The sequence below is a fragment of the Chelonia mydas genome, chromosome 1 (genome assembly GCF_015237465.2).
Source record: "Chelonia mydas isolate rCheMyd1 chromosome 1, rCheMyd1.pri.v2, whole genome shotgun sequence".
Taxonomy (NCBI): domain Eukaryota; kingdom Metazoa; phylum Chordata; order Testudines; family Cheloniidae; genus Chelonia; species Chelonia mydas.
The window spans coordinates 200,640,665-200,653,369 of NC_057849.1; the positions used below are offsets into that span (position 1 = coordinate 200,640,665).

General features: G+C 46.8%; 1 protein-coding gene across 1 annotated transcript in view; it reads right to left on the reverse strand.

Annotated features, from left to right (window-relative positions):
- Positions 1 to 12,705, reverse strand: part of CASQ2 (calsequestrin 2) — a 52,411-nt gene that overhangs the window by 16,735 nt on the left and 22,971 nt on the right. The window contains exons 2-6 of the mRNA XM_007062074.3: positions 9,962 to 10,046; positions 7,899 to 7,999; positions 4,442 to 4,553; positions 3,117 to 3,190; positions 903 to 1,033 (exon numbers count right to left, since the gene is read on the reverse strand). Coding sequence (XP_007062136.1) covers positions 903 to 1,033; positions 3,117 to 3,190; positions 4,442 to 4,553; positions 7,899 to 7,999; positions 9,962 to 10,046 — 503 coding nt within the window. The remainder of the gene's footprint in view (positions 1 to 902; positions 1,034 to 3,116; positions 3,191 to 4,441; positions 4,554 to 7,898; positions 8,000 to 9,961; positions 10,047 to 12,705) is intronic.

The following is a 12,705-nucleotide window of genomic DNA, read 5'->3' on the forward strand; positions in this document are numbered from 1 at the left end:
TAGTCATGTACAGAATCTTGGGCTACCAGGTTTTTTTTTTTTCTTCCTGCCCCATCCCTAGTCAAATATAAAGCTGGTCTGATCCCAAAAAGTATGGAACACCCACAATTTGCATTGACTTGAGTGGAAACTTTTCCAGACCAGGCCCAATATAACCACATATGAAGTAGCTTCCTTCATCAGCCAACTCAGAACAAGCACACCGTACAGTATTGTTCCTCTTATCCCACCTCAAATAGTGCACCGTGGTCTTAGCACGGTACACGTGCTGATGGGTCATTTCTAACATCAGGAGCAGGAGATAGTCAGGGGTGGGGTGGGGTTGGACTGTATTTAGTGCTGCCTTGATAGCCCTGGAGAATGAGGCCTTCTATTTCTCCACAAAGGAAGGAACTGCACGAGCAGTGTATGCTTTCCACACTCTGCTATCAGTATGTCTCAATCTGGACCTAGATCAGTGGTTCTCAACCTATTTACCATTGTGGGCTGCATAGGCGGCTCTCTATGTGTTATGTGGGCTGCATCTACACAATATATATACTACCTATACATCTACATGGGCCACAGCTGTGTGCTGATTGGGCTGCAAGTGGCCCATGGGTTGCGGGTTGAGAACCATTGACCTAGAGGGACCACCTCTGGGAAGAAGAGGGGAGTTCAGTCTCCATTCAATCCTTAGCTCAGAATGCCTGGTTGTGAGGCACTGTAACCTGTACGCTAGGAATTAGGCACAGTCTCACAAAATTAATGTCACATAGGCCACTGGACAGCTAACAGATGGTAGTAACCTTCACTTACTATTGAGATGGTCTGGGCTGGCACCAGCAACCATCAGGTGACAGGCTTCCTAGGCCAGTCCCAACTGCCTGAGCCAGCCAGTCCCTGAACAGCAGGCTATGTACCTTTTGTGCTCCTTCACAAACTCAACCAGCTCCTCTTCTGTGTAAGGCTTGTCGGGGACATGAACTGGCTCATCCATGAATGGCTCGTAGAAATCCACCTCATTCAGCTTCAGAGCTAGTTTCTTTGCAACCTGTGGCAATCACAGAAGTTACAAGTGAATAGGTCTGACGTACCCACCGGAGTTAGCAAATGTCTTCCCCATTGCAGGGGAATGGTGAGTATGATGTCCTCTGAGCACACCTTGTAATGGGCATCTGTCGCACACGTAGCCCAGTCCTTCCCTTGCCAATACTGCTTTCTACAGTAATGGCCTCAAACACTGTGTCAGAACTGGGCCCACACATCTCGCCCTTTGGTTTTCAGATCCAAACCAGGATCTGCATCTGAATTGCAGCAATGGCCTTTATCCTTATAATAGGGACAAATTAAAACCTGAAGTGTTCAAAACCCTGATCTGGAACCAAATTTTAGATATGGGACCATCTCTAGATCTTAGAAGCACTATCGCGAGCTGTTGCGTTTGCGGAGATGGGCACTGAATGGGTTTTTGATAAGCAGAATATTCTTTTGTGTTTGATAACCCTTTTCCCATCCACATGTCTCTAAGTGCTCTGCACCCATCACTTTCTCCAAACACCCACTGGGAGGCAGGTAATTTAATTATTACTACCTTCATTTTGCAGCTGGAGACCTGCTGCACAGAGAGATGAAGACACTTGCCTAAATTTCATAGTGACTCATGCGCTGAGCTGCAAACAGAACATAGTAATCCTGGCTCCCAGGTCTGTCCCTAGAGACTGCACTTCTCATTGCCAGCATGTGCATGGCCTGCCTATCCATGAGGAGGCAAAACTTCCATGTGCTTCTCGTCCTCTAGCTGACAAATGTTCCCCTTCTTGGGGTGGGCCTCTCCACAGTTGAGTCTGTTTTACCTGCCAACTTACGGTGTAATACTTACTGCACCTTCTTGTCTAATATTGCTCTCCATGTGTGAGGCTATTCACAGTTGCCCCAGAGTCCTGTATGACCCCTCGTCTGCCCCAGCCCATTAACTTGCTTCCCCTTTCAGCCCTTGTCCCTTTCCAAGCCTATTGCCTTCTGTCCCCGTCCCTCCTTCAGTCTCCACTCCGCGCCCATCTCGCTTCATCCCCTGTTCTGCTAGCCTGCCCCTGTACCACAACCTGCCCCTGCTAGAGAGGCACCGGGGCAGGAGTGATCCCACTCACCCACCTTCTGCTCCCTGCTACCAATGGATCCTCACTGGCTGGGAGAGGAGGAGGAGAGACAGTCTCCCTGTCCTCAGTGACAGCCTCACAGCTGACCCCATTTAGTAGGAGCAGTCATTGCATGGGAAGTGCCAGTTGGTCCCTGCAGCCCTGCTGAACGGGGAAGATCATTCCAGCAGGGCTAAGGAAATGCATGACAGAGTGGGAGGGCCAGAGACATGTGTCATGTCCAATGTATGACACTTGGAAGTGCTGAACAGAGGGAAAGGGGTGAGTGGCTGCAAAGCCCCCACGTTTACTGCCCCTATCACCCCAGGATACTGCTGTGTGCATGTCTGGAGTAGAAATTACTGGAGAATCAGGATGGTCTACTTTTTTCACATACACTAGAATTAACCACCAAATTATAGCTAAAGGGTTCACTTTACACATGCAACCCAGAATCAATCCCCCCCTCCCCAGTGAGCAGGTTACACTTGTTTTATACACTCATCGAATGCCAAATTGGTTCAAGCTACATGACGTCACCGCTGTTTTCTGACTAATTTCCACCTGATGTATAATGTACACTGCTGAATTTAGGCCAGAGACTTCTAGCAGAATTGTCTCTTTGGGACAAATTCATCCCTGATCTAACCCCACTGAAGCCAACAGTCTCTGGAACCTGCTTTGTGTTTAGACAATGACCTAGATCAGAGCAGTCACTGCTTTGTTTGGCTGGGGATAGAAGCCCCTCTTGATTTCCAGTAAGAAGAGAATTTTCTTTGCCAAGGCAGAGTAATGCATCAGGACTCAGGATGAAATTTAGAGTCAGGTTCTCAAAACCCTGACTGAAAACTCCCGATCTGCTGAGCTTTGGGAAAGTCCTGATCTTAACCTCACTGATTTCAGTCATTGTTAGCCTAATCCGGAACTCTAAGTTGAATGCACTTTGGCTGTGCAGAAAGGAGACTGTGAGCTCTCAGGAGGGTGTTTCCGGATGCTTACCCCTTTGTCAAAGGTGGCAAAGAATTTGATGGATGGCTGGAAGTGTTCCGCTGCTTCTTCAAATGCCTTGTAATCTGAAAGGAGAAAAGACAGAAAAGAGTGTTAAAGAAGAAATCCCAAAGGTATCTGACCCAACTGTGCTCTACACAAACCCAGTGGAACTTGTCAGTCAGGACCCTGAGGACTCAAGCTAATATGTAGCAGGGAAGGGAGGATGTTTTTGTAGCTAAGGAATAGGCCTTGAGGTCAGGAAACTGGGGTCTATTCCTGGCTCAGCTGCTGTGTGGGCTTACCCAAGTCAATTGACTGCTCTGTGCCTCAGTTTCTCCATCAATAAAATTTGGATAATGGTGCTTACCCACCCCTTAGGCAGGTTGTGAAGTTAAGGTCATTGCTGTTTGTGAAGCATTTTGAGATCCTTGGGTAGAATATTGCAGATAATAACAGTACTGAGCCTTTTTCATCTTTATTGGACTTACAAAGAAGAATTATTTAGTGCTGATTTATAGTTTGTATAAATGTTTGCAGGTTCCCAAGGTATCTTTGTAGAAGGGTAGCCCATGGAAACTACAGATCCCAGCAGGCAATGCTGCCATGCAAATACTTTTTCAAGCAGCCCTACTGGGCAAGGTAAATTTCTGGTCCCAACTCCTACCCATGACAAGAGTGCCCGCAGCCACCCTCCCACACACAAAGCTGCAGCTTGGTCTGAGAAATGTACCATCAGCTGGAAAGTCCTGTTCAGCTGAACTAGTGTTAATGATTTCAGTGAGTTCCTGGATGACCATACAAGCTCCCTTAGCCATCACTGTGGGGGTGGAGGAGAGGGTGAGTTTCCTCTATGACTGGTGATATCAGCTCCCTGGCTGCAGTCAAGAGCATCTTCTCACTATAGTATAAGCATTGCACAGATAGGTGCTTTGTTTTGGAGGGTTTGCATCATCCTCTGAAACATCCGCCGTGGACCATTATTAGAGACAGGATACAGGACTAGCTGGATGACTTGTGGCAGGGAGATAGGAAACCAGAGTAGATGGGCCAATAGTTTGTTCCAGAACAGCAGCGCCTACCACCCTACAGTGGGATTAGGATCCGAACACCTATGCTTTTGCTATACAGTTTTTTGCTGTTTTATTTAACATGTGAATAAGCTCAAATGTAAAGAGCAGATAGAAATTTCCAGGTGCTCTCAGCCCACCTCCACCTGTTGGCAGAGATTTTGACCCTCTTTGGCACACCCTCCCCTCTTAAGATCCCTGATCAGGAATCCCCCACCTTGTTCCTAAAGCCCATCCAGACTAGAGCAAGGAACAGGTCAATCTCACGTTCAGAGTCTTCTCCTTTGAAGTAGCCAATGAGTTTGATCTCATCCTCAATGCGGTCGAAGGCCTGTAGCTCCAGCTTGCTGTTGATGATTTCCACGGGGTCCTCCAGCAACTGCCATGACAAATGTATTTGATAAGCAATCCTATGTTTGCAGCACCAGCCTCCTACAGGCTACTTTTACAGAGGGCCTAAAGGGGAGGTCTTAGCTTGCTTCCCTGCTGCCAGAACCTTACCCAACCTCCATGGCAGGTTCCCAACCCAGCGCTGAGGCAAGGAACCCAAGAGTTGAGTTGGCTGAGAGCACCCTCAAAGGGAGCTGTCTGTAAAGAAGTCTGGACCAGGGAAGTGAATGGTTGACAGAAAGGAGGTGGACAGGGAGAATTTGGGACCTGGCCACAGGATGGGACATCTCCAGGGGGTTTGTATGAGGGTAGGATAGCTGGGTGAGGAATAGGTCTGCTGTGGGAAGACAGAAGGAGCAATCAGCAGCCCAAAGGATCACAGAGAACCTGGTGGGGTGGGGGAATGAGGGTTAGGAGGCAGGATGGTGGGTGTCTTGTGTTGTGGGGAAGCGGGGGGGATGAGTGATCAGCAGCTGAGAGAAGTTGGAGGGGTGGTTGGGAGCGTAGCTGTTGATGAGGTTGAGTGTTGACACTTAAGATAGGCCAAGAAAGATGTTAAGGTTTGCCTGGGAGCAACACTCCCATAATGCTTTGCAGTTAAGATAACGATATCTAACAAAGACTGGAATTTTACTGTGCAGTAACCTAACCCTTCGCTTATTTTGAATGCTATTTTTAAGATCTATTCTTACAGTATGCTGGCTGCAAGATGTGTAACAGATGAAATGATCCAAAAAAGGGCATATTCACTGAACAGCCACTAGGTGATAAGACAGTTGGAGAGTTGCAATGGAACAGGGAACCTTGGAAATAAGGTAAGGAGATGTATGTACCAGAAGGAGAAATTAGATAAAGACCAGAATGATACACAATAAGGGTAACAAGGGTGTGATTGTTCAGAGGGGAAGTAAGATCACTGGCAGACTGGATGCCAACTGTTAGAAAGTACAGGGAAGGTCTTCCATGGTTATTGGTAATTGTATGCCTCCCTGTGTATATACTGTCTTTCTTAAATGTTTGATTAATAAATACAATCAAAACTGACTTATCAGAGGTCTGTTATTATTAAACTAATCTGAACTGGAGAGAACGCTTCTCACTAAATATATAATCACAGTTAAAATTCCTACCAATTATTGGTTATTGATTATTAATAAACTATTGATTATTGATTATCAGCATGAGGTTATTTGAGTTCCTTTAGTGCAAATGGTTGAGGTTAAAGAGGGAAGACACTGTAAACAAATGAATGATGCTGGGTGACAATGTAATTTCAAAGGCCAGTCAGAGTTAGGCCCAGTGCTACCAGGGACTTCTGGAAAGTTTGGATCTGGATCTGAATTTTATGGCTGACCCTATCTGTGCAGTGGGTTATATCAAACCTGGGGATCCAGACACCTCAGAACTTGGGGGAAGGAGGGGTTCCAGACCTGTCTGCAGCTCAAACCCAAGTCTAATGCAGATCTCAGCCTTTGATTTCTTAAGCTGCCACAGACAAGGAAAGGATTGGTCTGATTGCCGTCTCAGTGACACTGGTGTAAATCAGAAGTGACTGCACTAGAACCAATGGAGATAGACCAGTATAAAACCTGTATGAGGGAGAATTGGGCCCATTTTCTTTAGGGACAATTCTGCTCACACACTAAATATTTTCTGTCATTCTTGTCCCTTGTTTGTTTAGGATTTTCTTTATTATAAGGCACCTGTTAAAAGAAGAGAAGATCTTTGTTTGCTTTCTTTTGTCACTGCTATGTTTTATATGCACATGTCAAAATACAGCAAACAAAACATCACACCGAGCGACTTGTGCTGCATAATAAATGACACTTGGGTGTACATCATGTGTGTCTGCTACCTCCTACTAGAAACTAGATGGAAAGCCAGAACAGCTCCAGTGTTTGTTACTATAGTGCCCTCTAGTGGATGGCCGACAGAGGATATGAACCCTATAACAGCAATTGATAGTTCGTTGCCACAGAATCATTATCACACCAAAGCAGAGACCCTATCCCTATCCTGAGCCCAGCCCTGAAGCAATATCAGAAGTAGCATCCTTCTGGTGGGAAGCCAATATGCAGCATTGTTCCCTGCAAGTCTGTACTGACCCAGTAACCCAGCACAATACTGACAGATGTGCCATCCTCCAGATGAGAAGCTGAGGACAAGTGGCATACACATATTGTGGGCCTGATTCTTGTCTTACTTACACTAGTGTAAATTAAAAGTAGCGTCACTACCATCCATGCAGTAAGCTGTTATAAACCACACCCTGCACCATATCTCTTGCCACCAATTTCTGGTCTCCTGTAACTTACGCTGGTTTTAGGCAGAGATGGAGTTTTTCCTGCTATTCCAGAAAACTAGCTGCCAGCCCCCATTACAGATTTATCTTTAAACAGGTGGGGATAAACAGCTGGATTTGACAACATTTCATGAGAAAATGAGTGGCCTAGTGGTTACAGCAATATATTGGGGGACTGGAGATATGAGTTACTGATGAGCTCAGGGCTGCCATGTCATCTCTCAGTGTCCCCATCTGCAAAATGTAGATAGTAATAATCACAAGCCTTGATAAACGCCTTGGAGCTCTTCAGATTGAAGGAGCTACATAGAGCAGGACCACATTTTTTCTCTAGAGCAAAGATCTTGTTTCCAAGCTGATGTCCCTCCTTGTAATAAAGAATAAGGGTAGAGAAATAGAGAGCATCTGTCAGACCAGTAGCATAATTTCTGTGTTTTCAGCAGGCACGAGTACCTCTTTGTGCACTGGCAGAAATAGACAACATAACCTGATAGGTCCAAGTTCTACCGACCATATTCTCCTCTCACTTACACTGGTGCAATTTCATTGTTTTCATATGTCTGATCATGTCTAGGGATGGGCAAACTGGTCAGCAAATAATTTAATCACGGAGCTATTTTTTAGTACATTACCTATGAACACACTTGGATTATAACTAATTTGTTCTTTCTTCCAAATCAATGATCACTTTATTCAAATGTATTGCCATTTGCAAGTTATTCACTATTTGTGGTGTGTGACCGGTCACCTAAATCACATGGCATTGTTTCTTGCTCCCTGATTGGATGACTGAACATCTTATAAGCAGGAGGAGGGAAATCAAAGAGATTCCATGATGGCCATGTGAACACTTTGGGTGTCAGCCTTGGTGGGGAGTATTCATGAAGTTTTCAAACAAGAAAATCATATGTATGCATGTTCGCAGAAAACAGACAAGAAGGGGTTCCAAATAGGACTGAAGCTCATTCGTGGCGAATATTTGCAAAAACATTTTGGAAGTATTTGCCCAGTTCTGATCTTATCTGTGCTTACGTCCAGGAGGAATTCAACCAAGACATCTGCAGCCAGTTCCCCGTCAAATTCAATCATACGCTCCCCCTTGAAGATATAGAGGCTTCCCTCTTCATCCAAACCTGGAAGAAGGGGATGAAGAGACACAACATGGTCAGTATGCTCAGAAAGGGTTAATTGTGCATTCTGGGAAAATATGGTTAGCAGCCCAGCTGCGTGTGCCCACTTGTCAGTGAAAGTTCCCTGTGGGAAACAAATCTGATCTATCCGCTGAGAGACGTCACAACTAGGGACAGGCTGGATCTGGAACCCTGGATCAGTTTTCTCTCAAACTTTGAGAAAGTTCAGTTTCTGATTCAGATGTGAGCTTCATGACTTGGGCCTCTTTCCCTTTAAACTGCAAGAATTTTGCTAAGCAAATAATAAAAATAAATAATCTTGGGCTCTAACTGGCGTTCCAAAACCAAACACCCCAGAACTTTCAGAAAATTGGTTTGGATTCAGATCTGGGATCTAGACTTCATTGTTGTGACTGGATCCCTAGAGATGGTTGTGCCAAGTCTGTATAAAATAAGAACTGACCAATAAGCCAAAGTGAGTCTCAAACTCTCTAAGACTCACCTAGGCCTAGCATATGTTTGTGTGGCACCATGTATATAGATGGATTCCAGAGTGCTTCACAGACTAGATATAAAGATATCACCCACCCTTGAAATGCAGCAACTCCTGGGGTGGAACGCAGCAACCTTACACCTCTATAGTAGGTCATCAGTTCAAATCCATTTTAGGGAAGGCAATGTTTCACAGCTAGAGAGGCAAGCCCCTGTAGGGGTTATCACAACTAGTCTAGGGGGCAGAGGACAGAGGAGAACACTGGAGATGGAGAAAGTAGCATGACTCCAGATCTACCATTCCCAATGTAAATATGCTCCCAAAACCACAAAATAATGCAATGACTGGCTTCTTGAGAGCCAGTCCCGTTTCCTCTTCTCCCATAGGAGCCCCTATTGTAGAGGACCACAGGAGTGCTCACTTGTATAGAGCTGCAGGCTCAAAAAGCAGGCTACAGAACCAAGCTATTCTCCCCTGCTCTTGTGGCATTCAATTGAGCGGCAACCTGCCACCAGCGAATGCTCCTATCCAAAGAAGTTTGTAGCCTCCTGCTAAGTGGGGTGCAGGAAGGAGAGCCACAAAAAACACCACCATGCTCAGAGGAAGAGAAAAAAGAGTTTGAAAAGAAACAACAGGAGAGAGAAAAGGGACAGAAAAAAAAAAGATCTAGTAACAGTGCCTGAGCATAGTCATAAGGGGATGGGTGCCTATCTTCTGAGGGGTGGGAGGGAGGGGAGAGAATCTTCCAGGAAGAGCTTGGGATGTGTTAGGGGACTGGATGATTTCCTGGGGATTGGTGATGTACTACGGAAAGTTTCAGCTCTACATCACTGCTTCAAATCTGCGCCACTGTGACATACCAAGGTATAGTCCGGAGCAGTGGGGGGCTGTCACCCCTGCCCTGCAACCTTGGGTGCCTTACAATGCCTTGCTGAAGTAGCTCCCACCTGGGCTGCTCACAAACAGCCTTCCACATGCAAGCCACACCCTGACTCTCACCAGCCTGGGTTATACTGCAGGGTGACCCCAACACACCCCAGTCCTGCATTTCCTCCCAGAAATGAATGTTCTGTACTGCCCAGCCCTCTCCTGGACAGTACAAATATATTAAGTCCATTAGTTCTTTAAGGGAATTGGAGGGTTGTTACCTTCTGACAACACTCTGATGGCCTCTGTTAAATGAATTGTGAGTCTCCATCCAGCCATCACAAATAGCAAGGACTGGCTTCTTTGTTGGCAGTCTCCGCGAGGAAGCTAAATGGGGGAAAGGACCATGGATCCTGAACTCTCCTCTGGCCCTTACACAGTGAATGATTCCCTTAGAGCTGGGTGGGGCAGCATGCACATGGAAAGCTGTCACTACCATTCTGTCCTGTGGATAACCAGTTGGCTGCCCTCTCCAGGGCTGCCAGTCTGGTGCCTTTCCCATGTGCTCTGGGCATGTTTTCAGAGACTTTAGCGATAACACTTACCCAGCTTTTTGGCTAGTTTTGCATCTTTCTTGGAATCCACAAACCCAAAGCCGAAACCTTTCATTTCCAGGACCTGGGCAGCCAGCTGTAGGAGAACCCAGACATGAACATAAATGCCATGAACATAGGCCACCCAAATACCCCAAGAGAACCTACTTCAATACCAAAATAATGCCCCCTCTGACCTCACACCCCTAGTTGTCACCTACCACCCCACACTGGAACCCATGCGGGGTATCATCAAACAATTACAACCCAAATTACAACCCCATCCTGAAAGAAATCTTTCCTGAACCCCCTCTTCTGGCCTTCAAACAACCTCCCAATCTCGCCAAGCTCATCATCAGAAGCAAGCTCCCCACACACAAGAGCACACTAATTCAAAGCAGCACCAGACCCTGCCAGAATAACAGATACAAAACCTGCAGGCATATCCCCACTGCGTCTGCTACAATGATCAACACTCCCCACAACTCACCTTTCAGGCTTCAAAGGTCCTACACAGGTGGTTTACCTCATCCGGTGCACTAAATTTATGGTGACCCAGATATCCCAATTTTATAGGGACAGTCCTGATATTCAGGGCTTTGTCTTATATGGGTGCCTATTACTCCCACACCTCCTGCCCCGATTTTTCACCCTTGCCATCTGGTCATGCTAACTAAATGCTCACTACGCTCTTGATGAACTCACACAGGAAAATGCTAAAAGACAAATTTCAGAGTAACAGCCGTGTTAGTCTGTATTCGCAAAAAGAAAAGGAGTACTTGTGGCACCTTAGAGACTAACCAATTTATTTGAGCATAAGCTTTCGAGAGCTACAGCTCACTTCATCGGATGCATACTGTGGAAAGTGTAGAAGATCTTTTTATATACACACAAAGCATGAAAAGCTCCTCCCACCCCACTCTCCTGCTGGTAATAGCTTATCTAAAGTGATCACTCTCCTTACAATGTGTATGATAATCAAGTTGGGCCATTTCCAGCACAAATCCAGGTTTTCTCACACACACCCCCCCCCACACACAAACCGACTCTCCTGCTGGTAATAGCTTATCTAAAGTGACCACTCTCCTTACAATGTGTATGATAATCAAGGTGGGCCATTTCCAGCACAAATCCAGGGTTTAACAAGAACGTCGGGGGGGGGGGGTAGGAAAAAACAAGGGGAAATAGGTTACCTTGCATAATGACTTAGCCATTCCCAGTCTCTATTCAAGCCTAAGTTAATTGTATCCAATTTGCAAATTAATTCCAATTCAACAGTTTCTCGCTGGAGTCTGGATTTGAAGTTTTTTTGTTGTAATATAGCAACTTTCATGTCTGTAATCGCGTGACCAGAGAGATTGAAGTGTTCTCCGACTGGTTTATGAATGTTATCATTCTTGACATCTGATTTGTGTCCATTTATTCTTTAACATAGAGACTGTCCAGTTTGACCAATGTACATGGCAGAGGGGCATTGCTGGCACATGATGGCATATATCACATTGGTGGATGTGCAGGTGAACGAGCCTCTGATAGTGTGGCTGATGTTATTAGGCCCTGTGATGGTGTCCCCTGAATATATATGTGGGCACAGTTGGCAATGGTCTTTGTTGCAAGGATAGGTTCCTGGGTTAGTGGTTCTGTTGTGTGGTATGTGGTTGCTGGTGAGTATTTGCTTCAGGTATTTTTTCATGCTTTGTGTGTATATAAAAAGATCTTCTATACTTTCCACAGTATGCATCCAATGAAGTGAGCTGTAGCTCACGAAAGCTTATGCTCAAATAAATTGGTTAGTCTCTAAGGTGCCACAAGTACTCCTTTTCTTTTTTCTAAAAGACAAAAACACCCTATCATGTGTGGGTGAGCTCTCTGTGTCTGACCTCTCAGGCCTCATCCTCACAGGAAACCTGCACAACACCTTCAAAAGACGAGCCTGGGAGCTTCAATTTATAACTCTGCTGGACACTAAAAATCATGGTCTCAATAAAGACACTAGATTTATGGCTCATTACAACAATCTGTAACCCACTAACGCCCCCTTTTTGTCCTATGACTACAGGACACTTCACCTGGAATGGTCCCTTAGAATCAGTGATGAGCTGCCAAAATCTTAACAATGGGTTCCCTCCTCACCCCACGAGGGGGTCGTTGCCCACCCCCGCCCCCTGGGACTCCTGCCCCATCCAACCCCCCTGCGTTCCTTGACGCCTCCCTGCCCAGGACCCCTGCCCCATCCACCCCGCTCCCCTGTCCCCTGACTGCCCCCAGAACCGGGCAGGAGGGTCTCGTGGGCCACCGTAGTGGGTGCCCACCCCACTCCTAAGAGTCAGAGGCACCTGCCAGGGGACGAGGTGGGGAGTCCCGGAGGTGCTCACCTGGGGCAGCTCACAGGAAGCATCCGGCAGGTCTCTCTGGCTCCTAGGGGTGGGGGAGTGTAGCTAGGGGGGGAGAAGGGGGAGCGCCCACTCCCCCACCGATCACATCAAAAGTGGTGTCTTAGGCGCCGACTCCCTGGGTGCTCCGGGGCTGGAGCATCCATGGGGAAAATCTGGTGGGTCAGCAGATCCCTGCCCTGCGCCCGGCCCCAGCTCACCTCACCTCCGCTCCGCCTCCTCCGCTGAACGCACCGTCCTGCTCTGCTTCTCCAAGCCCCCTCCCCCCTGCCGGCTTCCTGCGAATCAGCTGTTCGGTGGGAAGCCTGGGAGGGCTGAGAAGCAGACGGTGGCTTCCCGCTCAGGCTGACGGTGGTGGAGGTG